Source organism: Colletotrichum graminicola (assembly GCF_000149035.1).
Source record: "Colletotrichum graminicola M1.001 genomic scaffold supercont1.2, whole genome shotgun sequence".
Classification (NCBI taxonomy): domain Eukaryota; kingdom Fungi; phylum Ascomycota; class Sordariomycetes; order Glomerellales; family Glomerellaceae; genus Colletotrichum; species Colletotrichum graminicola.
The window spans coordinates 1,489,792-1,516,973 of record NW_007361006.1 but is presented as its reverse complement, the minus strand read 5'-3'; the positions used below and the strand labels follow the sequence as shown (position 1 = coordinate 1,516,973).

The 27,182-nt window shown below is 55.4% G+C and overlaps 12 protein-coding genes and 1 non-coding gene across 13 annotated transcripts; 7 read left to right on the top strand and 6 right to left on the bottom strand.

The window, feature by feature from the left end:
* Positions 1-92: 92 nt before the first annotated feature.
* GLRG_00888 (uncharacterized protein) lies at positions 93-872 on the top strand (the record flags this gene model as incomplete). The annotated part of the gene is made up of 2 exons (XM_008091573.1): positions 93-342; positions 475-872. 2 exons carry the CDS (start codon positions 93-95, stop codon positions 870-872), a joined length of 648 nt encoding a protein of 215 aa, XP_008089764.1.
* Positions 873-1,375: 503 nt separating this feature from the next.
* Positions 1,376-2,323, top strand: GLRG_00887 (nucleoside phosphorylase; the record flags this gene model as incomplete). The annotated part of the gene is made up of 1 exon (XM_008091572.1): positions 1,376-2,323. One exon carries the CDS (start codon positions 1,376-1,378, stop codon positions 2,321-2,323), a length of 948 nt encoding a protein of 315 aa, XP_008089763.1.
* A 2,404-nt stretch (positions 2,324-4,727) lies between these two features.
* On the top strand, positions 4,728-7,041 carry GLRG_00886 (pfs domain-containing protein; the record flags this gene model as incomplete). Its single annotated transcript, XM_008091571.1, has 3 exons — positions 4,728-4,779; positions 4,847-5,509; positions 5,576-7,041. The coding sequence occupies 3 exons, from the start codon at positions 4,728-4,730 to the stop codon at positions 7,039-7,041; spliced, it is 2,181 nt and encodes a 726-aa protein (XP_008089762.1).
* A 295-nt stretch (positions 7,042-7,336) lies between these two features.
* On the bottom strand, positions 7,337-9,096 carry GLRG_00885 (major facilitator superfamily transporter; the record flags this gene model as incomplete). Its single annotated transcript, XM_008091570.1, has 5 exons — positions 7,337-7,507; positions 7,572-7,677; positions 7,760-8,737; positions 8,798-8,826; positions 8,890-9,096. 5 exons carry the CDS (start codon positions 9,094-9,096, stop codon positions 7,337-7,339), a joined length of 1,491 nt encoding a protein of 496 aa, XP_008089761.1.
* A 964-nt stretch (positions 9,097-10,060) lies between these two features.
* On the top strand, positions 10,061-10,886 carry GLRG_00884 (uncharacterized protein; the record flags this gene model as incomplete). Its single annotated transcript, XM_008091569.1, has 2 exons — positions 10,061-10,618; positions 10,680-10,886. The coding sequence occupies 2 exons, from the start codon at positions 10,061-10,063 to the stop codon at positions 10,884-10,886; spliced, it is 765 nt and encodes a 254-aa protein (XP_008089760.1).
* A 72-nt stretch (positions 10,887-10,958) lies between these two features.
* Positions 10,959-11,691, top strand: GLRG_00883 (uncharacterized protein; the record flags this gene model as incomplete). Its single annotated transcript, XM_008091568.1, has 2 exons — positions 10,959-11,291; positions 11,326-11,691. 2 exons carry the CDS (start codon positions 10,959-10,961, stop codon positions 11,689-11,691), a joined length of 699 nt encoding a protein of 232 aa, XP_008089759.1.
* Positions 11,692-11,967: 276 nt separating this feature from the next.
* Positions 11,968-14,163, bottom strand: GLRG_00882 (fungal specific transcription factor domain-containing protein; the record flags this gene model as incomplete). The annotated part of the gene is made up of 2 exons (XM_008091567.1): positions 11,968-12,283; positions 12,329-14,163. 2 exons carry the CDS (start codon positions 14,161-14,163, stop codon positions 11,968-11,970), a joined length of 2,151 nt encoding a protein of 716 aa, XP_008089758.1.
* Positions 14,164-14,690: 527 nt separating this feature from the next.
* Positions 14,691-16,382, bottom strand: GLRG_00881 (peptidase family M28; the record flags this gene model as incomplete). Its single annotated transcript, XM_008091566.1, has 3 exons — positions 14,691-14,816; positions 14,869-16,010; positions 16,064-16,382. 3 exons carry the CDS (start codon positions 16,380-16,382, stop codon positions 14,691-14,693), a joined length of 1,587 nt encoding a protein of 528 aa, XP_008089757.1.
* An 802-nt stretch (positions 16,383-17,184) lies between these two features.
* Positions 17,185-18,807, top strand: GLRG_00880 (ZIP Zinc transporter; the record flags this gene model as incomplete). The annotated part of the gene is made up of 3 exons (XM_008091565.1): positions 17,185-17,230; positions 17,272-17,478; positions 17,645-18,807. The coding sequence occupies 3 exons, from the start codon at positions 17,185-17,187 to the stop codon at positions 18,805-18,807; spliced, it is 1,416 nt and encodes a 471-aa protein (XP_008089756.1).
* A 423-nt stretch (positions 18,808-19,230) lies between these two features.
* Positions 19,231-19,303, bottom strand: GLRG_13027. Its single transcript has one exon. It is a non-coding gene; the product is annotated as a tRNA-Lys (tRNA).
* Positions 19,304-19,663: 360 nt separating this feature from the next.
* On the bottom strand, positions 19,664-20,109 carry GLRG_00879 (uncharacterized protein; the record flags this gene model as incomplete). Its single annotated transcript, XM_008091564.1, has 2 exons — positions 19,664-19,830; positions 19,899-20,109. 2 exons carry the CDS (start codon positions 20,107-20,109, stop codon positions 19,664-19,666), a joined length of 378 nt encoding a protein of 125 aa, XP_008089755.1.
* A 2,179-nt stretch (positions 20,110-22,288) lies between these two features.
* GLRG_00878 (RNA polymerase Rpc34 subunit) lies at positions 22,289-23,565 on the top strand (the record flags this gene model as incomplete). Its single annotated transcript, XM_008091563.1, has 2 exons — positions 22,289-22,575; positions 22,662-23,565. 2 exons carry the CDS (start codon positions 22,289-22,291, stop codon positions 23,563-23,565), a joined length of 1,191 nt encoding a protein of 396 aa, XP_008089754.1.
* A 603-nt stretch (positions 23,566-24,168) lies between these two features.
* Positions 24,169-25,214, bottom strand: GLRG_00877 (cyclophilin type peptidyl-prolyl cis-trans isomerase/CLD; the record flags this gene model as incomplete). The annotated part of the gene is made up of 4 exons (XM_008091562.1): positions 24,169-24,355; positions 24,407-24,683; positions 24,889-24,956; positions 25,036-25,214. The coding sequence occupies 4 exons, from the start codon at positions 25,212-25,214 to the stop codon at positions 24,169-24,171; spliced, it is 711 nt and encodes a 236-aa protein (XP_008089753.1).
* Positions 25,215-27,182: the final 1,968 nt, after the last annotated feature.

Below are 27,182 nucleotides of genomic sequence, written 5' to 3'. Positions count from 1 at the left end.
GGTACACGGTGTGGTGGCCCTCCACCGCGTCCGATATCGCAGCATCTCCACTTGGCTTTGAGAGGGCTGCCAGCAAGCTGCATCGGAGAACAATGGCCGAGCATGCTGTGCAACGCGACGCCGTCCAGGCTGCGCGCGCGAAAGAGGAACTAGACGCCGTGGGATCCATACCGGAGGCCGACGCTCGAAAGGTGCTGTATTACCTCTGCAGCGAAGACGAGGGGGTCCGGAGGAAGGCTCTCGACTTTTACCAGGGCGCCCCGAAGAGGGACGTGTGCACGCACTGCGAAAAGGAATTCGACCCGGACAACAACGCCTCCGACGCTTGCTGTTACCACCCAGGTAAGACTCGTCTTTATTTTGAAATCAAACTAGGATTCCCAACGGCAGAAGCCCGTTTTCAGACTCAAGCTGCCATGCTTTATTACCAGTCAAGATGATACGTCCAAGCAGGCGGCTAACCCCCAGACGCAGGGGATTTTGAGCTGGATGAAGAGCTTGAAGTCTGGGACGGCATGGACGACTATGACTGGCCCCCCGAGCATTATCAAAGAGACAGCGAGTCCAATCGCGAAGATATCCCCGAGGGATTCAGGTGGAGCTGCTGCAACCGCGTGGGGGATGTAAAGGGGTGCCAGACGGGGAGACACGAGGGCAATGGGGCGAACACTGCAGCAGCCACGACATACGGACTGGCGCTCGAGGTCAACAGGATGAAAGCGAAGAGGCTCGGCGAGCTCGCCGGTAGGGCGGGCAAAGAGTCCGGGATCCATGGTCCGGGAGAGCAGCAGGCCAGCAACAAGCGCAAGGCAGACGGCGAGCCCGGCGACGGCGACGCGAGCAAGGTGAAGAAAGGCGCCGGCGCGCATTGACTGGGCACTCTTTGGTGATGGGCTACTGGGCTTGAGTTCGACAGAATTAGTAGTTGCTGCCATAAGTGGTGAAGCTACTACGTGTCCTCAGCCGAGACTTATAGATATACCGAGCCTCTCAACCCGTGAATTGATGACGGGTTTAGATTTCTTCAATTACCTATTAGTAATGCTGTAATGTTTTAGTTGATATGCCTGATTTGATCGTATTTCAGTCTAACTGACAGGTTACCTATATTCCTTGAAATAGACATGCATATGCTTCCCAAACTGGATTAGTGTATGTTTCTCACTTCAACGCATACGATAAGCTCAAGTCGAACAAGAAATCCTGGGAACTTAGTCATCTGGCCACTTTGGGAGGGCGCTGAACCATTGCTGCCTGGTGAGATGCATAACCCCTCGCCGTATCGTTATTTCATCTTCTGGATCCCGTGTCACTTGGGTTTCTGCACTCGAATGTCTGGACTCCGTGACCTTCATGACAACAAGGTCAGCTCAAGATGACAGACTATGGCTCCGTCTCCGTGGACGCCTTCACTATCGGATGGCCTTGTGCCCATCCGTTGGAGCTAGAAATTGCGTCCAAGATGATGGATGAGCGGTTGCCAGGCCTCCCCTCCCACCCTAGCGACTCCAACACCTACGCGCTTGGATTAATCGAGGGTCACTTCATTGTAGCTGCCTTTTCACCTACCGCCGAGAAAGGTACAAGCCCAGTAACGGCCGCGGCTCGCCACATGAGGTTGAGCTTCCCTTCAGTTCGCTTCGGCATCTCCATCGGCATCTCCATCGGCATCCCCATCGGCATCGCTAGCTGGGTTGCGCATCCCGGCGACAATCTTGATATCCGCTTGGGCAACGTTGTCATGATCCAGTCGCTAAATAATTGCGATGAAGCGGTTCAGTATGATCTCGGCAAGGTTGTCGATGGTCATGTTACCTATATGGAGAGAAAAGTCGCGCCGTTATCAACAACTGTAATAGCGGCGCTTGAGAAGTTACGCACCAATTATTTTCGAAACAGGACACGAGTCTCGGAGCACTTATCCAAACTCTCATTTCTCCACAGCTTTGGCACACCAGAAGAAGCACGATCAGCAACATACCAAGCCCTCTCTCACGGCAGCATCGTGTTTCCACCTGAAGTCATGAGAGACGGGCAAACGCCAAGGAGTGATATCCATGAGCTTGTTGATGTTTCGTTATTTGGTAACGAAGTAGCCGACTTGAGGACTGAAGCCTCTCAGTCTGACTTGTCTCTGGTTATAATCCGCGGTATCTGCAACAGAAATGACAGCGAGATATTGCAACTGCATGCAGTGGCTGCAGCCGCGTCATATGCCAAAGAGCTTTTGCAAATCCTCCCACCTCTGGTAGTCTTAATCTCCCCGAAAGATAAATCGGCCTGTAAGTACGAATCGCGAAGCACATATGCCCACAGACACTAAGAAAACAGCCGACAATTCATATACGCCTCCTCCCATGGACATTTCAGCGAACGTCATTACAAGGCGATGGCGTCCTTTGGTCAACGAAGAACCCTTATTTGACTCTTTTATTGGGTTTGAACAGAGCACTTCGATGGAGCAGATGCCCCGTGTTAAAGTCACCCTATGGCCCAAACTCCCTTTGAGCACTCTTACCCCTGTTTCCGACCCTCGAGCAGAAGAGGCACATATTACGAGGGCCAAAAGCAAGTCAGACATACCGACCAGTAGAGCTGACAGTCAATCAAATCTTGTTGCCATGTGGAGGAAGTCTGGTGGGCCACATGGCTCCAGAAATGTCGTTATAGACATCGACGACGACGACGAACGCAATAATAGTTTCGATTCCGGATTGGACACTAAATACAGCATCCAAATAATGAGGAATGTTTCGTCAAACTTCGCAGGCTTCCAGCAGCATGTGCTCTTGCTCAATCCATCTCTGAAAACCAGTAACAATTACCTGGTTGACCGCATCGCCCACCAGCAGGTCGTTCGATACAAAGCACTTCTTAATGCCAAGGTTAAGCATATAGAGCTTGGTGAAGATCGTCCAGACGGATTTCTCTGTCCTGCACGTGGCGGTCACCCTGTCCTGTCCAGCCAGGAGAGAGATAAGCAAGAAGTTGATCCGTTGCTCAGGAACCTTGAATCTGGCGACTCGGGCTATGCTGAGGGTTCTGTTACTCAAGATAGCTTCCCGACAGGCATTCCACTACCGTCTGCACCATGTCTTCCGGCTCAAGTCGAATGTCAGCTCTGCTTTCACTTGAAGAAGATTAACAAGCCTTCTGACTGGACGAAGCACGTCCACGAAGACGTACAGCCCTTCACTTGCACTTGGCCCCGCTGCCGGGAGCCTAAGATCTTTAAGCGCAGGGCTGATTGGGTGCGCCACGAGGACGAAGGCCACCGTCACCTCCAATGGTGGACATGTGACATCGAGGACTGCCGGCATACCTGCTACCGCCGAGACAACTTCCTACAACATATTGTGCGCGAGCACAAGTTTGTAGAGCCCAAGAATAAGACTAAGCCTGCTCTTAAGAAGGATGACACTGTTGACCCAACATGGCAAAAAGTCGAACAATGCCGCCAAGATACCACCGTAAAGCCACAGGATGAGCCCTGCCGGTTTTGCGGTCGACAATTTTCGACGTGGAAGAAACTAACTGTCCACTTAGCTAAGCATATGGAGTGTATTAGTCTTCCCATCATTCGCCTAGTTGAGGATCAAGACCTGAAGCAAGAAACCATTGCTTCAGTGCAGGACCATCCGCAGGGAGCCCCCTTCAGAGAACCAGAGCAACCATCTCACCCTCGTTCAGTGGTCGCCAGTGTCCCTACAGACTCTGGCTACGCATCTGTCCCGAAATCCAAGAGCCTGAAGCCCGGTGTCGTGGAACCTCTGAATGATCCGTTTGATGATAATGCCACCGTCTGTACAGACAGACAGGAGCTTCTCTTACCGCCAAGCCAAAAGTCTGCCTATGTAGAGAAGTTTGCTGACCTCCTTCATGGCGTCATCCCTTTGGACGATAGCCGGGAACTCTGGCTGGAGAGGTCATTGACCCCTCTTTTGAGAACATTCGCCATTAGACTTGGTTCTACCGCGACAGAACCCGAGGCTAAAGATATCGGCATGTTTGTTAGACACTATCGCAAGTAAGCCACCAGGAGCATTAACCAATACCCAGTCCAAAGCTAATCAAGTGAAACAAGTCGCATAGCTACGAGGGTGAAACAGCACATTCTCAACGAAATTTACCTAGATGGGGATTCTTCAGTGAAATCTGAGCCAAGCACGCAACATCCGCGCGAGAAGCTTCAGGACAGTGCTTCACTTACGTTCCAGGAAAAGGTGTTGCAGTGGAACCTGACGGAGCCTGACAGGTTCGAACAAGGAGAGAGATCGGTAGACAACGAACCTTCCGAGGATTCCGGAGGGGATGACGAGGAGCCAGAATTTCCCGGGATGGATGATGCGATCAACGCGCTGAACGAGAAATTCGCCAGCTACAGGGAAAAGCTACTTGCAACTACGGCCTTCTCTTGGCTTTTGTCCGAGTTTGAAAAGCAAGGAAGGCTGGATTCGGATAACGCGACAAGTATCGACACCATCAGGGCCTTTGTACGGACGACTCTGAGTGGCCCCAAGAGTATGACCACAAGAACTGCATCGTCTGTTCAGCACGCCGACTTTGAGCTCCATTGGGACCCTTCTCACTTTGTCGAACAACAAGGCTACCCGGCCGTCGCGGCCCTTCACAATGCGCTGACTATCAGTGGCTCTGCAACGAATGCGCAACTGCTTCCTTGCTTATCGTATCTCAGACAATGTTGGCCACTTTTGGGAGAAGATGTAATGACGGGTCTTACATCCGCATTAGCTGGAGGCGCTGAAACAAATGTGGAAAGTATGTCTCCAAGTTCAGTAAAGAATGTGGATCGCAACCGTAGCGTTGCAGATGCTAACGCTCGCAGAATCACTGTACGATGGCACCATCGTATCATATCATCTTAATGGTGCAGACCGTATCATTAGTTGCACTGGTATGGTCGACTCGATCGTCGACGTCGCAGAAGTGCTGGCATGGCTTGGATCCGCTCTACGTGAGGCCGGGTCAACGGGCAAGATAGCCTACATCACGCCGCATATATCCTGCGCCTCCAAAACCGGAAAGCCATTCACAAATCCTGATCCATCTGAGAAGACCCGGTTCGTATTGCGATTTGAGGAGCAAGACACGGAATACCGGGAAACGGAAGTTGCCAACGGCCTTTGTTGGTTTGGCCTTTTCGGAAATCCTGTCATAGCGAAGGGTTTTCCTGTCCTGCGACGCGGTCACGACTTTGACGGCTTGGAAATCCCGCTACCCGTCATGGCATATCTGGCTGATGCTAACAAGCTGACCCTGTTCAACAACCAGGTTCTCCTCAAGGGGTTTAACGTGGCTCTGGTCCCTTCCTCTCGTTCGGGGGACATTATTGCTTGGCACTTTGTCATAAACAGAACCGGAGAGCGGTTGCCTTACTACGATGATCGCATTTCGAAACTCAAGACGCAAGATGAATCAATTTCGATGTGGAATGTACACGGTTCACGGCACGTTCTTGGCTGGACATCCGAGGCATCATGCAATATCGGTAGGCCCTCGTCAAGGATTACAGAAGTTATGCCGTAAACTAACCTTAATTTCTTGGATATTACAGGCTCTCCTGACGCCAACTACCATAATCTATGGACCGACCCGGACTTCGTGCGTCCTGGCTTTGTGTTGGAGAAATTCATTGTACAAGGGGGCCCAGATTTCCTCACCTTTGGTGTCGAGATAGCAGTGGGGAAGAAAGACCCATCACCTGCCATCAGGCGTGGAAAGGATAGTTACCTCGAAAGTCTCGAGCTACTCGAAAACGAGTACATTGTTCTCTATGACACCGGTACCCGTCAAGCCTGGCTTTCAAATGGGGTTAATGCTTTATTGCACCTCGTCAGGGCATCACTCAAAGAGAACCTCGTAGGCTCGTCCAGCAGACACTATGTCTTCACCGATTCGAAGCTCCGCGAGAGCGCGGATCCCTGCAGCTCGAGGGCGGCACTGGACGTGCTCGAGGATGAAGACAATCTGCAAATGCCGATATTACGGCCAGTGTTTCGGGGAACTAGCCTGGCAAGCGGCCGGTCTGAAAGCCCAAGCTTGTTCATCGACCGGGTGAACCAAATCCGCCTCTGTCTGGAACAGCTGCTGGATTTCCAGGCGCAGGTCAACACCCCGGGAATGCCGTTACACCTCGCACCCAGGAGCCAGCTTGAGGGGTATGTCTTTATGGATATTGCCACTAGACAACGCCCTAAACCACGGTTTGTGAATCTGAGACAGTCCAAGTTCAGCGGTAACTCGTGGGTGGACTTCACAAGGACCATTGGGGCCATTACGCTCTTCGGGCACGGGTTCGGCAATCTCATCACCCCAGCACCAGGACTGGCGGGGTTGTGCGATAACTGGCGCCTCCTGCCAGAGGGCAAAAACTTCCTCGCCGTCAGCACTTACGATCTGATGAACATCTTGAGAAAGAGAGGACCACAGGACGCACGTCACTTCAAGCTGTGTACAGGTCTCTTCTGGCACAGGCCGGCGGAGCTATTTGAGGATTGCGTCTGCAAAAGCAGGCTCAACTGGGGCCTCCAGCGACCCTGCGACAAAGTCCAAGTCATCTTACCCGCGACCTCTTTGAGGAAGCTCGGTGGAACAACTCCACCCGGTCCACTTGATCCTCGCGGTGCCGTCATCTTTGGCCACAGCTCGCGGTTTCCATGGAGGCTACCGGACAAAGGCGACATCGAGAAAGACAACGAGCCGGAACAAGTTACGGACGACTCGCAAGGAAGTGTTTCTGTAACTAGAGTCTCGTCTCCTTCCATCTTCTCTTCACCCCCTAGTCAGGATGCTTCGACCGTACCAACACACGATACCTCTCAAACCGGAATCACAACGCCACTAAATATGGAAAAGGCAGACAGTTATCAAGATCCGCAAACAATGCGGGATGATCCCATGGCTGTGGACGGAAGCGAGGTTCTTGCCAAGGAATCTAACAGATCTGTTAAACGAAGATGGCGGACCTTCATGGAATGGACCGGTTCTTCGGGACAAGCCTCAGGCAGTGGCAATAATTAAGCATTACGTGGTTCAGAGAATGAAGAAGGAAAAGGTGTTACCCAAATGAGTCAGAGCAGTACATCTCTGTAGAAGCTTCAGTCGACGTTGCTATAAAGAGTGATTAGACGGCAAAGTAAAATAAGTTTCAACAGCTACTATAATCCACACCAATCAGTCAACCACGACGCAAATTGGTAACTGTGACATATACATCAGAAACAGGAAAAGCATCTCAAATCCAGACGTCGCTGCAAACCTCTATTGCCGGAAAGCAAATCCAAGACTCCGTAGACTCCGTGTAATATGGAAGCCACTAGTATGCGTAGAACAAAATCGCCTCCTGGTTACTCTGTCGAATCTTCCCATTCTCCTTGACGAGCATCCGCCTCATCAACCACGCGCCTGCGGTGCACGCAACGCAAAAGGCCGCGCTGCTGGCCATGGGAATGACATATCTCGGAGCATCCGACGTAGGCCACAAGTACTACATGTGTCATTAGCACAGTCCCGCACACCGCTGACGAGAACGCATCAGGGCAGAGTCTTACCGGGGTCCAGATGAAGCTGATACTGGCGCTTGTGTTGACAATCGCCAGCGCCGAGGCCTTCTTCTCCTTTGTCTGCCCGCACGTGCTTCCGACCCAGCTGAGCAAGCTAATACATGAGGGGTATATAAGTCAGTGATCACCTTTGCGCCAAAGACTCGAAACACGTCAGGGGGAAACAGATGACTTACATCGAGTTTACCCCGTACGTCCCAACGGTGAAGACGACCATGGCGAAGTAACGGGCCCCCGTATTCATCGTTGCGCACGCCAGTACGAACCCGAAGAGCGCGACGCCCTTGGCGATGGTGATGTGCCACGTCCGCTCGTTGCGCCGGCCCGAGCTCCACGCCCACGCGATCGACAGCGCGCCGGCGATGAGGTACGGCGGGCACGTCAGCACGAGCGTGACGGTCGTGCCGAAGTTGAGCGTCTCGACGATGGTCGGGAAGAAGTTCTTGAAGCCGTTGGTCGCCAGGTGCATGTGCTGCATGTAGATGAAGACCCAGACCTTGGGGTCGACGACGGCCTCGCGCAGGCCCGCCCACGTGCTGCTCGGCACGCACGCGGCTCCGACCGTATCGCGCTCGATCCGGGCGTGCGCGAGCTGCCGCTCGACGGGTGTGAGCCAGCGCGTCGTGGGGGGCTCGTCGGGGAGCGTGAAGCAGGCCGCCAGGGCGATGGCCAGGGTCACGGCACCCTGCAGGATGAACAGCCATCTCCAACCCTCGAGCCCGCTGGCGCCCTCGAGGCCGTGGAAGACGCCGGCGGAGATGAGCCCCACAAAGGCGGTGGCCAGGATGTTGCCCGAGTAGAGCACGCTGATGCGCGTCGCGAGCTCCTTGCGGGTGTAGAAGATGGACAGGATGTACAGGGCGCCGGGGTAGTAGGGCGCCTCGACGACGCCGAGGAAGAAGCGCGTAAGTACGAGGCCCTTGTAGTCCCGGACGACGGCGGTGAGGGCGCTGACAACGGCCCAGGCCATCATGAAGCCGCCCATGTACCAAGAGGGTCGGACACGGGTGAGGACCATGTTGCTGGGGATCTGGCCGAGGATGTACCCGACGAAGAGGATGGATACGCAGGTGGAGTACTCAACGCTGCTGAGGCCAAGCTGCTTCTCGAGGCCGTTGAGGCGGGCGAGGGCGATGGCGTTGCGGTCAAGATAGCTGGACGGCGTTAGCTGCGTCGGCGGAGGGTGTCTCTGACTAGAAGGAGGCTTTGCTTACTTGAGCCAGTACATGAGCCATAGCGTTGGCTAGTAAAGACGAGTCAGATAAAATGTTGAGGGGAGCTTCTGAGGGGGCTTCGGTCGGCTCACCATGATCCAGAGGTCCAGTTTCCTCACAAGCTTGATTTCAGCAGGATCAGTCTTGGCCGCGGCTCCGGAGTAGTCGACCGCCGCGGAAGGCTTCTTCTCGTCATCCAACACATGAGATTGTTCCTGGTGCAAAGCTTGCTGCTTCTCGATATCAGGCGCAGACCGAGCTGGCTGCTCCGCGGCGAAAGAGTCTGTGTGATGTGCCATCTTGGACAGGGGGGCTGCCGACTTCTGCAAGAGTTTGGAGGAATATTAAGTTGGACCTAGCCAAAGGGAAGCTTAAGGAGGATAAGGGAAATCGAGCATGTATTTTTTCCCCAAGACTGTACACTCTAGGAGGCTGGAGATCTCGACACCTTCGTTTTCCCCGCAACAACCCCGGATCTGAGATCCTTGGCCACCGCGGGGTTCCCACTGGCCATATGCGTGGAATGGCTGGAATCCATATCACTGGATCCAAATTGACGGCACCACAATATTTTACAATCACTGCGGAGGTACGAGTCGGCAAATTTTCACTTCGGCCAACGGCGCCGAAGGCCGAAAAAGGGCAGACGGTACAGCCCCGGTGGAAAGGGAACACTTGTGGACCAGATGCGTCGTCCCTTATCCGATCATCCATGGAACCAATGGGATCAAGTGCCACTGAGATGCTCGCATATCACAGCTTGGCAAACGGCAAAGTGTTGAGAAGCTGGAACTGGCAGGATGAGCCTCGGTGGGGGGGTGCTTTCGGCCTCGGCGCCGCTTCCACGGGCATACGCTCACGCATGCTGCACTCTTGGTTGGACACATTACCCTGGTCCCGCGGCTTGATACCCCAAATCATAGAGCCATTATTGGGTCGTTGAAGCTCTATCTCGACGACTTTGGAGGGCGTGCAGACAGAAGAAGCCCGTCAAGAAGTACGTGGTTCTTTGCTCGGATATCGATCCACCATCGGCGCAGGTTCACGACGCAACATAGCTCAGCATGTTCCACGAGGTTAATCCTTGTGACTCTGTGCCTCGAATAATCCCATCAGGACGTGTCAACCAGACTCATATACGAAACCTCCCACACGCTACGTCTTCACTCCGGCAGCCCTATTCTTCCTCGAACGACCTCTGTGCTACTTCTCGACCCCCACCCCCCCCTTAGCCCTTCCCGGAACCCAAAAGACGCTCCAACCATGATCGAGAAGCCGCCCGCCAGGATCGGAAACGTCTCCGGCGCGACGGGCGACCACCCGCACGCCATGGCGCGCATGATCCGCTCCGGCAACGTCCAGGTCATCACGGGCAACTGGCTTTCCGAGATGAACATCGCCTGGAACGCCATCGCCAGGCGCGACGTCGACCCGGGTCTCGTGTATGAGAACGGCTTCTACGAGCAGCTCGAGGCGTGCGTCGACGACGTCATGGCCGGGGGCATACGCGTCGTCACCAACGCCGGGGCGCTAAACACCGCCGCGCTGTTCGACAAGGTCAAGACGCTGTGCAGGGCGAGGGGGTACCCCGAGAGCGCGGTCGCCGCAGTACTGGGTGACGACGTGTCGGGCCTGCTGCGGGGCAGGTCGGGACGGAAAGACCTCTCGTTTCCGTACCTGGACCATCCAGAGACCACGCTCGACGACTGGGGCTTCGAGCCCTGCTGTGGCAACGCGTACATTGGCTGCTGGGGGATCGTCGAGGCCCTGAGGGCGGGTGCGCGCATCGTCATCTGCGGCCGATGTACCGACGCTTCGCCCGTCATGGGCGCCGCGGCGTGGTACTACGGTTGGCGTGGGCGCCAACTCCTCCGGCTTCAAGGACTTCCTCCCCGAACTGGTCGACCTCGCTTTTCTGGTTGCCGAGATCGCTCGCGACGGAGGGTGCGTCATCAGTAAGACGACGGAGGGTGGCGGGCACGTAACCCGGCACACGGTCACGGCCCAGTTGATGTATGAGCTGCAGGGCCATCTCTACCTCAACCCGGACGTGGTGGCCGACCTCTCGGACGTCCGCGTCGAGGAGTAGAAAGGCTCGGGAGAAGATCGCGTGCGCGTTTGGGGCGCCAAGGGGCTGCCACCTCCGCCCACTACCAAAGTCATGTTTGCAGCGGAGGGCGGTTATCAGGCCGAGGCCACTTTCTACATCAACGGACTGGACGTGGACGAGAAGGTGGCCATGATGAAGAACCAACTAGCTCATCTCTTTAAAGATGCCAACTTCAGCCGGCTGAGCATCGAGCAGTACGGAACGCAGGTGCGGAATCCCAGCTCACAACAGGCCGGCACTGTACAGCTTCGAGTGTTTGCGCAGGCGCGGAAGAAGGAGGACATCGCGGGCCGTCAATTTCAAGGTTCCGATATACGCCGTGCGGATGCAAAGCTAGCCCGGCTACCACATGTCGCTGGATTTCCGAACGATGGACCCAAAGAGGTTCATGGAAATCTTCCCGGCATTGACACCGCAGTCGACCATCGACCATCGTGTTCTCCTGGGCACGGGAGATTCGATAGCCGTGCCGCGGCCTGAAAATATCGCAACGTATAAGGTTCTTCGACCGTCTGCTGATACGGCAGATCCCATAGACCTGTTCTCGCTGGGGCCCACGGAGTTCGCGCCGCTGGGCAGCATAGTCCACGCGCGGTCTGGCGACAAGGCCGATAACTCCAACGTCGGTTTCTTCGTTCGCAACGAGGACGAGTACCCCTGGCTCCGGACGCTGTTGACCGTCTCCCGTCTGAAGCAACTGCTTGGCGATGACTGGTTCAACAACAATCCGGATCAAAGACTGGAGCGTGTTGAGTTTCCCGGAATCAACGCCGTGCACTTGTAAGTACTACTTGTTATCCGGTATGACTGAGAGCTGAATAAAGGTCCCCTAGCCGTATCCTCGATAACTTAAACGGAGGTATCGCGTCTTCCGATCGCATAGACGGTCTTGGGAAAAGTATTGCAGAGTGCTTGCGAAGTAGGTACGTTAATGTGCCACGAGCTTTCCTTCAAAGGAGTCAGATATAAAGGTTAGATGAGATGATACACAATCTAGATCCCTGTAACCCTGGGTATGGTGGCTTGTGGCTATGGAACTTGCTGGCATGTCCATGTCCTCTTAAAAGTAACGACTCGGAGTCTCTCCCGTTCCGTATAACCAATCTTGTGAAAGCTGGGAAATGGCATCGCTGTGGTGTTGATCGTAGCAGATGCTCTGGAGGTCCCCGAAGCAGTCTCGCAGAGTCTCGTCGACCGTCATGTTCACGAAGCTGTGGCTTGATTGCGCATATATGGCATCCTCCGTGTTCAATTCCATGGAAGATACCTGTGTGTGTCCTCCCACCTCGCTTGTGGGCTGGACTGTATATGTTGAACCGGTAGATGTTGAGGCGCGGCCGGTTTGGGCCTCGACAATGTCGGCAACAACAGCATCGCTGAGTCGATCAAAGACTTCGGAGCAGTTCCGCGCCATTGCTCACCGCTCCGATACCGCCACCAGAACCTTTGAGCAAGCGCGCGTGTCGTTGACCACTTGGCCAATGGTCGGGGTGGCCCGCAAAGTGACCTTAGGCGTGGCTGTGTTCGAAACGCTTCGGTTTTGCGCGTGCTGTAGATGATTACGCAGGGCGTAGATATAAGACAATCCGGCGATGAAGATGGAGTGCAATGTCACCCAGGTGTAGTTGATCTTCCTCGAGCGATGTAGGCTGGCGTAGAGATTGATCGCCTCCTGGGATGAATCAAACATGTGCTGTAGCACGGTGCTATTTCCCGTCGCATCGCAGAGAGTCGAAGATGGGCGAAACAGCATCAAAATGCCGTTGTGGTAGAGCAGCTTGTACCACTCGGCGGAACGGAAGCTCGATCTACTCGCGAGCGAGGCGGTTGGCGCATCGACTGGGATCAACGGTATGTTGGCTGTTTCTGCGCTCCAGGACCGCAGTTCCTCGACGACGGCGTTCCGGCTATCCTCGTATGTGATGGTGGACTCTCGGTTGGCGCTGGTACTCCGGTGTAAAAGGTTGAGAATCTTACCACAAATCAGCCTGTACCGTACGATGTGGACGAAAATGGAGGTCTCGAGGTGCCACTCAGGAGTACCAAACGATGCCGTCGACAGTGAGTGATGAAGTTGCACTGAAGTGGACGTGTCGAAATAAGGGAGATCGACATCGATGTCCTCCAGCTGAATGGCTAGTGGTCGGCCAAGGATCAGGCTGGCGATACGGTCCATAGACACCACGCTCCAAAAACATCTCCGCTTAGTCTCTATATCCACTTTCCACGCGGCAATATCTCTCTCGTCGCCGTCACAGGCCGGTGGAGGGGCATAAGTTGACGCCTTGTGCAAGCCCAGCTCGAAACAGGTCCTCGCGGCCACTCCGATAAGGTGCCACACGCTGGTGCTCGTGTCATGTGAAGTGGTACCCATCTGAAACTGACAAATGAGGAGTAACGCCTGCAGTGCAGTGATGCCCGCTCTGGAGAAGACGTCACCAAGTCGTGTCATGGCGCGGTTGTAGTGAACCTCGGCGTCCCAGATGCCATTCCAATTCAGCTTGTGTACTTGCGGTGTCCCTATCGCAAGGGTCATGTCTATCAGGAAGCCATCGACAGGATCTACAGCTTCGGGGTTCTTTGCGCCATAGACAGCATCTAGGGCCCTATCCAATGCCTTAGGAGACAGAAATGGGTAGCAAAGTCGGTCGTGGCTGCAATAAGCGTCCAGTATCTCTGCGGTGAAGCTTTTCGGCGGCAGATTAGAGACCCCATTAGTTGCCAAGCTGCTGGGTCGATTGAGATGACGAGAGGCTGAGCTGGGATGTTGGCGGACAACATGATGAGAAGACCCAATAGACTGGCTATTAGACTGCAGCAAGTTGGCGAGGAACACTCCGCTCGTCGAACCGACAAAGTCCCGGCCGCCGCCAGCGTTAAGTGACAAGTGGATGACCTGGCTCGCGATCTCTCCGCCCCCGGCCGGCACCTGGGATTCTTCGGACTGCAGACCCAGGCTCGACGTCGAGTTCGGGGTAGCCACTCTGTCGCTGGCGACTGCTTGCTGCGGTTGCTGTTGGAGACCGGCCAGTCTCCCCGTCAGGTTGTCGTTCTCGGCCTGCAGGTCTCGTATGTGCTGTTGAAGCCTCTCAACATCCTGTCGTCGAAGCTGAATCTGGTGCTCCCTTGCTGCGTATGTGCACTGGACGCTGATCCTGGCACATGGCGCGCAGGACGGCCGTGTGCGGTCACATTTGACCTTTCTGCGGTGGCAGCGCAGGCATGCGCCTATCCGACTTACGGAGCCAGACGGCATCGAAGCTTAGGCGAAGTGACGACGAGGAACAAGGTAAGATTCGATATCGATATTCGGCAGTTTAGGCTCCATTATTGATTGAAGTCTCCATGATGATGTGGCTGAAGAGTTGCCGAGGAACCCTGGGTGGATGGACATGGACCCATGAAGGTGGGAAGAAGAAGTCCGGGGTGATCAACCACCCCGCCTCTTCCTCCACCGGCTGGTGGATCTCCCCAGATCCCCCCCTCCCCAACTCCTTGGCAGTAAAGTGCTGCAGTAATGCGAGTGGTGTCGACGGGCAAAAGCGCATGCAGAAAAGGGAGTTGCATTGTTGTTCAGCACGCAATCTATCAATTAGGTGCTATCTCTAAATATGTCAACTCGATGCGATCTCTAAATCATATGTCCAATTGTATGCGCGCCGGGTACCCTACAAGTCCGCTCTGTTATCAACACCATTAAACCCCATGCATTCCCGTCTCACCTTCGATGTACTATACATGCCTCCTTCATGTATTCGAGAAGGATCAGAAACTAGCCGCGGCCTAGACGAAAAGCTTGCTGCCATGGTACTTGGTGTCCTGAGCATAGGTGGAAGCAGCAGAAGCCTTGGTGCGCTCGGGGAAGCCCTTGAACGACACGGCATAAGTGGCGACGGAATGGGAGACCAGCTGCACAAAAGGTTAGCATTGCAATAGAGGCTTAGAACAGTGCAGGACATACCTTGGTGTTAATCTCCCAGGCGGTCAGGTTGACGTTGCTAACATCGTCACAGAGCTGATGGTAGCACGGGTCGTACCAGTCACCGGCCTTGCCACCGAACAGCTTGGCCTCCTCCTTGGTCTTAACACCCTCTGCACCAGTAGCAATTCCACCACCGGGGATGCCATTGCGGATGAAAGCATCGTAGTCGCTACGGCCGTCAAAGGGAATAAAGGTGTAGGGGAGGTCGTGGGCCTTGTACCAGTCGACGTACAAGTCGCGCAGCTCCTCGGAGCCGGTGGGGTTGACAGCGTTGGTCGCGTTGTAGATCTGGTAGGCGTAGTTAGGGCTGCCGAGCATGTCATAGTCCATAAAGAGACGGATCTTCTGGTTCTCCTCGGGAGACAGAACCGAGACGTAGTAGTCGGAGCCCAGAAGGCCTTCCTCTTCGCCGGCCCACCAGGCGAAACGAACGCAGTTGTTGACGCTGAACTTGGTGAGTTGAGTGGCAATCTCCAGGAGACTCAAGCTGCCGGAGCCGTCGTCGTTGATGCCCGGGCCCTCGGCAACGCTATCGCTGTGGCCGCCGAGCATGACGCAGTTGTCCTGGTCGCCCTCGAGCGTCTGGGCGAGAATATTGGTCGTCTGGATCGTGTTGACGACGGCATCAATGTAGGCGATGGCGTCGACGGCGTCGCCCTTGCGGAGCTTCTCAAGAATAGGCTTGGCATCGTCGCCACCGAGACCAAAGGTGGCGACGTGGTTGGGAGAAGGGGTGCCGAGAGTGCCGTGGACGGTCTCGCTCTCGTAGTTGTAGACAACGGCAGCGATGGCGCCGGCCTTGCCAGCCTGCTCACTCTTGGCGCCGAATGCGCAGGTGCCACGGCGGATGAAGGCGATGTTGCCGCTCACTTCAGATGGGTAATCGGAGGCATCACACCCATCGTTCTCGACGTACACGAGGTCGCCGTGCACGGGCTCCTTGTTCTTGGTGGGCGGCGTCAGGGCCATGGGCGCGGCCGACGCGGGCACCGTGTCTCCAATGACGAGACGAGACTCGAAGACATTGCCGGAGACGGCGGGGAAGGTTTGGTTCCAGACCTTGTAGTAGTCGCTCAGCTTGGCGAGGTTGAAGTAGATGTAGTCTAAAGTTCCGGCGTGACCTAGCTCGACGGTAAGCATAAACGAAGTGGAGTTGACGGAGCGGCGACCTTACCATCGCTGCCAATGACGCGAGTGGGATGATTGTACTCTTCCTCTCCCAGCTTGGCAACCTCATAGAGCTCCTTCGCACGCGAGAGGAGGTTCTCGGCGTTGATGGTATCTTGGAGAGCCTTGGTCTCGACCAAAGGCTTCTTGGAGGAGGAGGAGGCGGACGAGGACGCGGTCGAGTGAGAGGTTGAAACGAGAGGCACTTCGTCGGCAATCATCGGTGCTTGCTGGCCAGGGACCTGCGCTTGCATCTGCATCTGCAGGGCGGCCGCGCCACCCAGCACGGCCAGTCCGGCCAATTGAAGTCGACGAGCTCCAGGCATTGTGTCTTTGTGTATGTATTCTCGGTTTCTTGGCCCAAACCTTGTGATGCTGAGATGAGGATGGGATGAGGTTTGGGAACTGTGTGTCACAGGTGTCAGGCGCGACTCAGTTGGGAGCTGTTGCGATAGGCGGCCGATATCGCGAATCGGTTAGTCATGGGGCCGAGGCCCCACTTCTCAGTGGTGTATAGCTCTTATCTTATCTGGATATGCTTACCTAAGTTACTGTCCGATAAGACACTACACAGAGGAAGCGGAGACATTGAACGTGTCCAGGAGCCCCTCGCTTCGCTACAATTACGTTCAAGGTGCTGCTGCAGTGACTCCGACCCCTGTTCTCCAGCAAATCCAAGGGGCTAAGTGGGCTCCCTCTTCCCCAGATACGGCGATGCGCATGTTTCCATCAGGGGAAATTCGGGACACAGTGTACCAAGTAGAATCTTGAAGCCTCCAGACCTAGGAGCTCCGCCTCCCTGGACTGTGTGCTACGTAGCTTGTGTGCCTGCGTCTTTCTTTCTTTGCTGTGACTGCTCACGACACTCTTCCTAAATAAAAAATACACTTCTTTCGGGTCCCAGACTTGGGACGAAGGCCAAGTCCAGTCCACCATCCAGTTTCGCTTGGTCACTCCCTTCTCTGTGGCTTCTCTCCTTCGTTCCCTTCCTCTGCATGGTCTCTGTGCAGAATCGCCATGGTATTGAGCCAGAAACCATTGCTGTCAGCTGTCCAGAATGGGTGATACCGAAGCTTCGGGAGTGTGGGCACGAGGTGTGTATTGATTGCTACCAGTTTCCTGCCAGAGATGTCTTCGGCGTCCGCCGGGGTGCTGAAGCCCGAAAAGCTTGATGGTGGCTTTGTTGGCTGACTTGCTCCTCTTCTTCCTGGGCAGATGCCGCCTCCTGGGCCTCCATACCGACCGAACTCCTCCTCGCTGAGCTCTCGAAAAGACACGGTCATAGTGGTGCCTCCAATGCAGAAGCGGCTGCCGCCAGCACCGGGGCCGCCAAGCCGCAGTGCGGTTCTTCGAGTAAAGAATCTTATGACACCGCGTTGCACATTGGTGCACTCATCCTGATATTGGCGTTGAGCACGATCTGTGAGTGACCCCTTGCGCTTCCATGGGCAGTAGACCGCAGAATACCGAGGCCATGATGGCGGGCGGGACACCGAGGCTATGCCCTGGAACTCCGTGTCGTCATCGTACCTCTTGAAGTCGCACGTCGTCGAAATGTCAAAGGTCGCTGCTAACCGGCTTCCAATAGCTTGCGGCATCCCCCTCCTTCCCCGAAGGTCATCGAAAGGCCGCCCCCAGAGCAAAATCCTCTTCTACTGTCAACACTTCGGCACCGGCGTGCTCCTCGCGACGTCCTTCGTCCATCTTCTCCCAACAGCCTTCGCCTCCCTCACCGACCCTTGCCTCCCCTACCTCTTCAGCAAAGGCTACACGCCGATGGCCGGCTTGATCGCTCTGGTAGCTGCACTCTCCGTTGTCGCGCTCGAGTCCTACTTGGCAACTCGGGGTGCCGGTCATTCTCATTCACATTCACACGAGTATGAGTACTGGGGCGAGGAAGGCGGCGCCCAATCCCCAGTCGGAAACCGGCATGCGACAGCAAGCCTGGCATCACACAGACACGGCTCTCATCGGCCGGAAGATATCAACCTCGACAATATGGATTCTACTCAAGGGCTGATGGCTGGCGCCTCGCCTCTGCCCAGTTCGACGCCGACACAAGCGAAAGCAAAAACCAGCCTCGCACACGGGCGTGATAGCTTCGACGACACTGACGACGAGGACGACGACATTGACCTCGACGTCAACGAGTTGAATCCCGTAGCTGCCGGTGAGCCCAGGGGACGACCAAGTTCGCCCGGTAGCCGCCCCAAGATTACAGTCACGCCGGGCGCACCCCACACTGTCACAAAAGAGGAGCAAAGCAAGCTTCTCCGGCAGTGTCTCCTGTTGGAGGGTGGCATTCTCTTTCATAGCGTCTTCATCGGCATGGCCATCTCGGTAGCTACAGGCCCGACCTTCATCGTCTTTCTCATAGCCATCAGCTTCCACCAGACGTTCGAGGGGCTTGCCCTCGGCAGCCGCATCGCCGCCATCCAGCTGCCCAGGTCGTCGCTTCGCCCGTGGCTTATGGTTCTCGCGTTCGGCGGGACGACGCCGCTCGGCCAGCTCATCGGCCTGATTGTACATAATCTGTACGATCCCATGAGCCAGACCGGACTGTTGATGGTTGGTTTCATGAACGCTATCTCGGCAGGCTTGCTCCTCTTCGCTGGGCTTGTGCAACTACTGGCGGAGGATTTCCTCTCAGAGAAGAGCTATAAGCTTCTGCAAGGCAGGAAAAGGCTTTATGCCTACATGGCCGTGGTTGGCGGAGCGTCACTGATGGCATTAGTAGGGGCGTTTGCTTAATCTATAAATAGATACATCCACAAGGTTTTAACTTCTGCCATCAATACAGCATCGTTGATCAAGGACTTTGTTCAGCCCACTGCCATCCTTCGAAGCAATCTCTAACAAATTTACTTCGGGAGAATGGCTACCCATACCAGCGTCTGTTTGGGTCGGATGTAGCCGGATGCAAATAGGACAATGCAGAGCAAGTGAAACTCGTATTCGCTAATGGTTCAGGCCTCAACCACAAGACGCACACAAGTGATGGCTACGGAGTAGAGGGTTGATTGATGGTCGAGTGGCCCACGCGACGGTCCAGGATACCACGTAGTCGCACCCTGGACGAGAAAGGCAGGGAGAAAAGAGACAACAACAACTAACAACCAAAAAAAGCAAAACATTAACCCGAAGAGTGGCTATGCCAATCGCGGTGAGGATTTGAGCCTCACGCGGGGGTCGAACCCGCAACCTTGAGATTAAGAGTCTCACGCTCTACCGATTGAGCTAGCAAGGCGGGTTACAGGAGCTGATCCGAGAGATCAGCTGTTGTTGGATTCGGGACGCCGTTGAGTCGTTTAAGAAGGGACGGGGCCATGGTTGTGAAGAGATTTTTTTACCCTCTGCCGTGGGTCCCATGCCGTGTTCCGTGCTCTCCAGGTATGGGGTCCGGGCACACCAGTCCACCTCTAAGGACCAACCAATGGGCCTGCCTGTCCTTGCCCACCTTTTCAGTTCGCAGCAGTCGAGTGCCAGGCAAGGTTCTCCCGCGCGGATAGGAACTCCTAGGCCGTCTGGTGTATCAGGTAGATGCGGCCGTCGCTAACGAAGACGAAGAGCCCGCGGATCTGCGACTCTAGGTGATTATGGTTGAGGTCTAGATCTTTTGGGCCCGGGCGTCCGTCGCGTCCGTGGCCAGCTGGAACGCCACGTTCATCTCTGAGACGGTGAGCGGCCGACGGGCGGCCACGACGATGTGGAAGAGGGTTTGTGCCTCTTGTCGTCGGTTGTGATTGATTCTGCCCAAGATCTTCTCGTACACTGCTGTTGTCGGAAGAGAGTCGAGCTCGCTTGATTAAGGTCTTTTTGTGCCTCTTGGTGTTACGATATACCTCGTCTATCACGAGGTAGTTCCGTAGATGCCTGCAGGCAGGCATTGACAACGTTATGTCCCTGGATCTGGCCTAAACCATAACTATTGTGGTCGGCGGCATCTTGTTCGGGCAGGTTTGTGTGGACTTGATCAAGCATTCCCTTCGCGGCGGCCGTTTCCAGCAGGAGGGCGCACACCCAGCCCACTGTATACTGCTGGGCATGGGTCATTGTATATTCAGGCCTGAATAGTTGGATTCAATAGTCGAAGGGCTCTAACGGTGCTCGAGACCGTTGGAATTGAGGATAACAGGCAGGCTCGCTTCCACAGCCTTGTTGAGGTTGCTAAACGCGAGGCGCTGTCAGGTCACGCAACGCTTGCTAAGCAACCTCCTCAAATGCGACCTATCACGCGTGCTATAAGGCTGGTTGATTGGCATTGAACTGAGCCTCATGTAGGCTGAGGCTTCAAAGCCATCAGACGTCGCCACACTTTTGCAAACGGGACAACGTCGTACTCCAGCTTGATGATCATCACCGGTGTCAACAACCAAGCGAGAATCTATAATACACGACACGTATCACTCACCAAATGTCTCGGACGACTGGCAGATTGAAATTGGTCTGCATTCTCAAGTGCGGTATTGTGGGCGCTTCTTCCGTAGGGCCCTGATTGGCCGTATCACCGACAGAAGCTACCTCGCAAACGCAGCCAGGATTGGGATCGAAAAATATAGGTCTGGATTGAAGTGGCTAATGGAGATGCAGAAGGGGAAAAGATTCCCTTTGACACAATGCGGTGAGTGCACCCCTTAGTGCGCTCTTTCCCACGGCTGTTTGCTTCGATCGTTTTGTGAAGGGAAGCAGGCGCCGGCGTGGCGCTTGCGGCACATTATGACGTCTGGAAATCCATATCCAGCATGACCTGGGATGTCAGGGAAACTGTCCACTCTTTGTCTTTTCTTCCCAGCTTGTCTCTACCTAGGGTTTGCTTCATTGTATCTTCAAAGGTCAATCCTCCAATAAATAGCGTTTTACGTCGTTGTGAGAACTGAAAAATGAAAAGGCAACCTTTCTGTATTCAGGCATAGTCGGGTAGTGAGTCACTTTGCTACCACCAGACACATGATAGCTGCTAGGTCTTTATAACCTAGACGAAATGTAGCTAACAAGAAGCCTAGCAGCATATTAGCCTATGGAGCTTTAGGCTACCTAAGAGCTGGATGGTATGTTGTTCGGGCCGGTGTTCAACAAGTCGCTGAGGATTATAGGCGTGTGGATTCGGCGATTAGGACTGTAGTTGACTAGCAGGGCTGTTACACTTGGGGTTGCCATCTTGAGGATAGATTGTGGTGAGGTATGGAATAGTGAGGTGCAGCAGTCACAGGTAAACCAACGGCAGGAGCAATAAGCTAGGTAGGGTAGATACCTTGATATCTCCATGGTATTTCAGAAACCTTATATTGTGTTGAGTACCGAGCAGGGTACCTGTGCGACCTCCGTAGTGAGTCACTTGAGGCGGCGAGGAAGGGGGATAAAACGCAGGCTCAGGCCTGACCATCTCGAGCCACGCCTCGCTTCACTCTCTTACACAACAACTTCCACCATCTCATCTCCTTACAAAAGAGAATCAAGAACAAAACCATTGCAGTACTTGGTTTCTTGTTTCCAGCTAGGGAAAAGAGAAATCGATATCGAAGCTGTTTGATTGTAGCACATACGGAGTATACCTGTACCTACATCATCTATCCACCCCTCCCCCCAAGGTACGTACCCATCCCCCCTGTCCACAGATGCGAGAATGATTCAGTGCGCCGTCGCCCACTAAAAAGTCCAAAAGGCGGGGCAACTTTTTTTTTCCCTTTCTTTCCGCCGCTGCGTCGCGCCGATCATCCTGGCCGGTCGCTGTAAACCAGCCTCTGGAATCCCACCATCGTCGCCGACCCAAGTCACTCATCCACGGCCTCGTCGCAACCTCGGAACCCGTTTGGCGCATCTTCCTCTGTTTCAAATTCCACCACAACCTACCAATGCTGCTCAATCGCTGAACCGCTAATGCCCTCGTCATACATTTCGCAGATGTAGGCAAACACCATCGACCACGACATCAAATCCCTTGTCGACGGCGAGCTCTCCCGAGGCGCAAAGGCCCCCCCGCCTCCTTTGGACATCGCAAGGGGAAAAAAATCCCCAGGCAGAAAAAAACCCCCACCATATAGTCGCTCGCCCTTGACCACTCCCGCCCAAACCCGTCGCCGCGCCACGAGCACCGCTTCCTCGTACGAAGCCTCCCTTCCCTCCGGGAGACCGTCGCCCTCTTACACGAATCCCCGTCGTAACCAAAGACCGAGACCGAAGGGAAGACGGACAAAAGAAAAAGAAGTATAAAGGCCGTAGCTAGCCGCCGCAAATGGCTCCAACCCCCCCGGCCGCGTCGCCCTCGGCGGCCACGACCTCGAGCACCGACTCCAAGATGGAGGTCTGGAAGGAGGCCCTCTACGAGCACTTCCAGAAGGCCGGCGATGAGACCCAGCTCTTCACCCAGTACGACATCCTCGACTTCGACGTCATCCCCAACCGCGACACCGTCACCCTCCTCAAGGTCCTCCAGAGCCTCACCAACGACCGCCTCCTCATCGCCGTCTCCTCCCAAACCGGCCTCGCCTGGCGATGGCGCTCCGTCGAAGATGCCGAAAAGTGAGCCACTGTCTCTTTCTTACCCCCCCTGTTTTCCCTTTTTGCGTCCCCTTCTGCCGTACCAATGCTAACACCACCACCCCCAGGTACAAGCTCTGCTCGACCGACGAGCAGCGCATGGTCTACGGCGCCATCGACGAGGCCGGCGGCGACGGTATCTGGTCAAAGTCGATCCAGAACCGCCTCAACATGCACGACTCGGTTCTTAAGACGGCCCTCAAGCAGCTCCAGGGCAAAGGGCTCATCGCCCCCTTCAAGAATGTCGAGCACCCTAACAAGCGCATGTTCATCAAGGCCTCCATGCGTCCCTCGGAGCGCGCCACCGGCGGGCCCTGGTTCACCGACTCGGCCTTCGACGAGGCCTTCATCGAGGAGCTGCAGCGCGTCATCTTCGATTACGTCAAGCGCAAGAGCACCTACCTCAGCACCGGCTCCTCCTCCTCCTCCGCGGGGGCTACTCGCACCGCCGTGCCCAAAAAGGGCGTCCTCAAAGGCGGCCTCGACGCCAAGGCCAACAGGAAGCGCGCCGCCGACGAGATGTCCGCCGCCGACGAGAAGAGCTCCGTCCCCGCCGTCCAGCCGCCGCGCAAGGCCCCCGTCAACCTGCCCCTCCCCGCCGGCTTCAAGGAGTACCCCACCGTGCGCGAGATCGCCCGCTTCATCTCCCAGTCGGGCATCACCTCGGACACCATCCTCGGCGAGGAGGACATGCAGAAGCTCATTGACGTCCTCGTCTTCGACGGCCTCATCGAGCCCATCCGCGTCGCCGGCCGTCTCGGCTACCGCGTCACCCGCGCCCCCCGCCAGAGCACCACCAACTGGGCCGCCAGGCAGGACGGCGGACCCGAGGAGGGCGGCCCCGAGCCCTTTGTCAACGGCTACACCGAGGCCCCCTGCGGCCGGTGTCCCGTCTTCGACCTCTGCGAGGAGGGGGGTCCGGTGAGCGCGAGCAATTGCGTGTATTTTGAACGGTGGTTGGGCCTGGAATGAGACAGAGACAGAAAGAGGGAGAGGGGGAGAGAGAAGGGCGTCTTTCGGACAAAGAAGGGTTTGGGACTTTACAAAAGACAGACGCGTTGTTGGTTGTTGGTGCCGGGGTGGTGGGAGGTGGTTCATTGGGTTGACTCGATTTACATCATGGGAAAGCATTGCATTGGCGTTGGCACGATGACATCAAAAAAAAACATAGGGACACGGTCGGCATGGTTTTGCCAGGGTAGTAGATCTTTTCATCCTCCCAAGCGTAATTAGTTTCAACAGCAGCCTGAGGAGCAGTGTTGCTGTGCGGATATACCAAATACATGTTTGAGCTTACAGCCTCGTCATCGTGCACGCCTATAGACGAGGTCATCAAGGCATAAAATAAGTAAGCAAGCCATTGGAATGGTGCGGGTCACGTGTGCGTCAATAGTGGCATTAACCTTTTGTCTTGGCTAGCTATGTAGCAGCAGTGAAGCTGATGGCTGCCAGGCAGCGCGTTGGCGCACTTCCCAAGTCTCAGCCAAAAAAAAATGTCCTCCCTTCCCGTCATGGTGACTCTCGCGACATTTCAGAAGCAGGACCTAACGTACAAAGAACCAAGCCAAGGGCAATTTACAACTCGCCGGACTTGACAATGGTGGGGCGCTTGCCGTACTTGACGGTACCGCTGGAGGAACCGGTGGCCTCGAGAGCCTTGACAATGTTCATGCCGTTCTGGTCAGCGACCTCGCCGAAGACGACGTGGCGACCGTTGAGCCACGAGGTGACGACGGTGGTGACGAAGAACTGGGAGCCGTTGCTGAGAGGGGTTAGACTGGAGCTTCATACAAGGAACAGAGGCTAGACTCACGTGTTGGGGCCGGCGTTGGCCATGGAGAGCAGACCGGGCTTGTCGTGCTTCAGGGAGAAGTTCTCGTCGGCGAACTTCTCGCCGTAGATAGACTTGCCACCGGTGCCGTTGCCACGGGTGAAGTCACCACCCTGGAGCATGAACTCGGGGATGATGCGGTGGAAGGAAGAGCCCTGGTAACCGAAGCCCTTCTCACCGGTGCAGAGAGCACGGAAGTTCTCGGCGGTCTTGGGGACAACGTCGTAGAAGAGGTTGAAGACGATGCGGCCGCTCTGGGCTGTAGGTAGGCAGAGTCATCGGTCAGCAAAGCTCGGTGAACGTTGGCTGGGTGACGGCGAGCAACAGAAAGGGGGGAAAGGCGAGAGGGGTGAGTGAAAGGCTCAGGACGTTCTAGAGCAAGGCATTGCAAATGGCCGAGGCACTGCAGACGCCATTCGTGATGACTGCTCGATGAAAACCCAATGGCAGAGGGAAAAACTTACGCTGAACGGTGGAGGTGGGACGGCCAGAGGCGTCGAGGACGGGACCCTCCCACTCAATGTCGAAGTAACTGAAAGAATGTCAGTTACTGCGTCATTGAGAGCTTGCGATGCTCTTGAGCTTGTCGGCGGAAGTGGCAGAGGACTTACACTTGGCCAGGCATTTTGTTGGATGCTGAGTAGAATCGAACGGATGGCTTGGTAGATGCAGGAATGACGGTTCGGAGAGGTTTGATGAAGGCAGAAGGTCGAGAAAAGGGCGAGGGTGAAACGGAGGAGCAAGAGAAGGTATGGCGGGGTAGGAGGGGTCGCAAAAGGGTTGGTCTCATTTTTTCAACAGCTGGGTGGAGGGGTTTATTGTTAGCGCAGGAGCTCCCCACTGCGGGTGCTGAACGGGCGAATAGAAGAGCGGGAGGGTGAGAAAAGAGGGGTCGCAAGTCACGTGAAGTGAGCTGTTGCTGAGGTCAATGACGGTCAGGGAGGTACCTGCCTGACCGACCTGGATCAAGTATCCGTACCTTCCACGACGTGGTGAGTGACGGAGGCGGAGGGGAGCGTGCAGGGAGGGCAGGAAGGAGGGGCTGGGTTCGGGGGTGGCGGGGAGGGGAGAGAGGAGGTAGGGTAGGGTAGGTAGAGGAGGGGCAAAGCAATCGTCTTGTCGGCTCTCTGGCTTGGTACTTTTTTGGCTTTGACCTTGGCATGAGTTCCGCCTCAGTCCAATTGATGCTGCTGTCTTCGTCCTGTAACTCCCGCCTTGTCTTCTCGTCGTGCAAGAGCAGAGTGGGATGACTTCATCGAGCACCCTGAGCCCCATCGAGCTTAGCTCAGCCGAGAGGAGAGGCCAAGAAACGGAAGGACGGCATTGAGCGAATTCCCATTGCCAGGTCGACCAGCCAGCAGTTGGCCCTGACCGTGTCGACCAGCTGGAGAGAGAGAAGTGGGAGTGATTCCCAGACTAAAATGCGGATTTGTACTCGTAACGACAAGAACTGGCTAGTAGACCGAAAGACGAAGGCTCACGGGCATGTATGTACCTGCTGCACCGCCCGAACGACCTGCCGCCGGTACCTGGATAAACACGCCGCTCAACAACGAGCGGCCAAGTACCTCGGAGCAGGACAGAGCAGAGCAGAGAGCTACAAGAGCAATCGGGTAACCCCCGGTGCGGCACGGACAGGAAAGCCAATGCACGTCAAACACCCGAGGCCGATGCTCATTGGAGCGACAGGAGAGAAGGGAGACGGAAGCTGGCACAGCTGGGTGGGAACTTGAACCGTCGGTGACGGCCAAGTTACCTTCCCCACTGGCCCACGTTGTTTCCTTGACACCTTCGGAAGCTCGTGGAATCTTGGGTAACGTATGCGGTAGAGCGGGGATGGCGTGAATGGACGAGTGGATGGCACAGCAGCAACGAGCGGCGGTGGACAATGGCATGACAAACAGGAAAGGAGGTGTAGCGAGTGCTTCGGCCAGCTGCAATCAGCTTCGCCTGCCCAGAGACGGTGCAGCAGCTCGAGCTCGTGCTTTGCTTGAAGCTATCCAAGCCAGCCAGGCTCAATAGATTAAGCTGCGAGGTAGGAAGGGAAAGCTCCTCGCTCCTTTGGGCAGATCAATTGGCCTGCATACGAGCCGCTATAGCCGCACAGCGAGCTCTTGAAGCTCCAATGGCTGGCTAGCTGGTTTTCATGCGGGATTGCGGACGGCGCGAGATGAGAAAAAGGTAGGGCTGCGGACATGTGTATGTGACGTGACTTGTGGTTTGGGAGGTGGACAGACAGAAAGAAGAGCTTTTACGTACCTCGATGAGCAGGATTACACGGGAAAGGTAATGGTACAGATGCAGAAGATGAAGAATGGGAAAAAAGGCTGTTGGTACACGCAGGTGCAGGTCGATGGATGAAGAATCGATTCTTTTTGCTGGCCTCTCGGGGGAGAAAAGTTTTGGTGAAGTCGGGGACGTCTCAAAGGGGTACGGGAGGCAACGGCACGGCGCGACGTGTCGCGGCAACCTGAGGAACACATTTTCATGACAGAGCAGGGAGGAAGAGGTGGCCCTCCCATTTGGTACATTTTGGAGCACGGGCATAGGCGGGAAGGGAAGCTCAGAGCATTCTAGCAGCTGTCGCAACTGGCAGACCGCGCTGAATTAACCTTGAAACTCTGCATGTCTATTAGGATATGCCTTCTCTATGTAGAATTGGTCGACAATTAATTGACGGGGAAAACAGCCGAAACTTCATTCACCTCGTTTGCATCGAGCAACAGCAGGTATGGTAGGTAGATACATTGGTACCTAG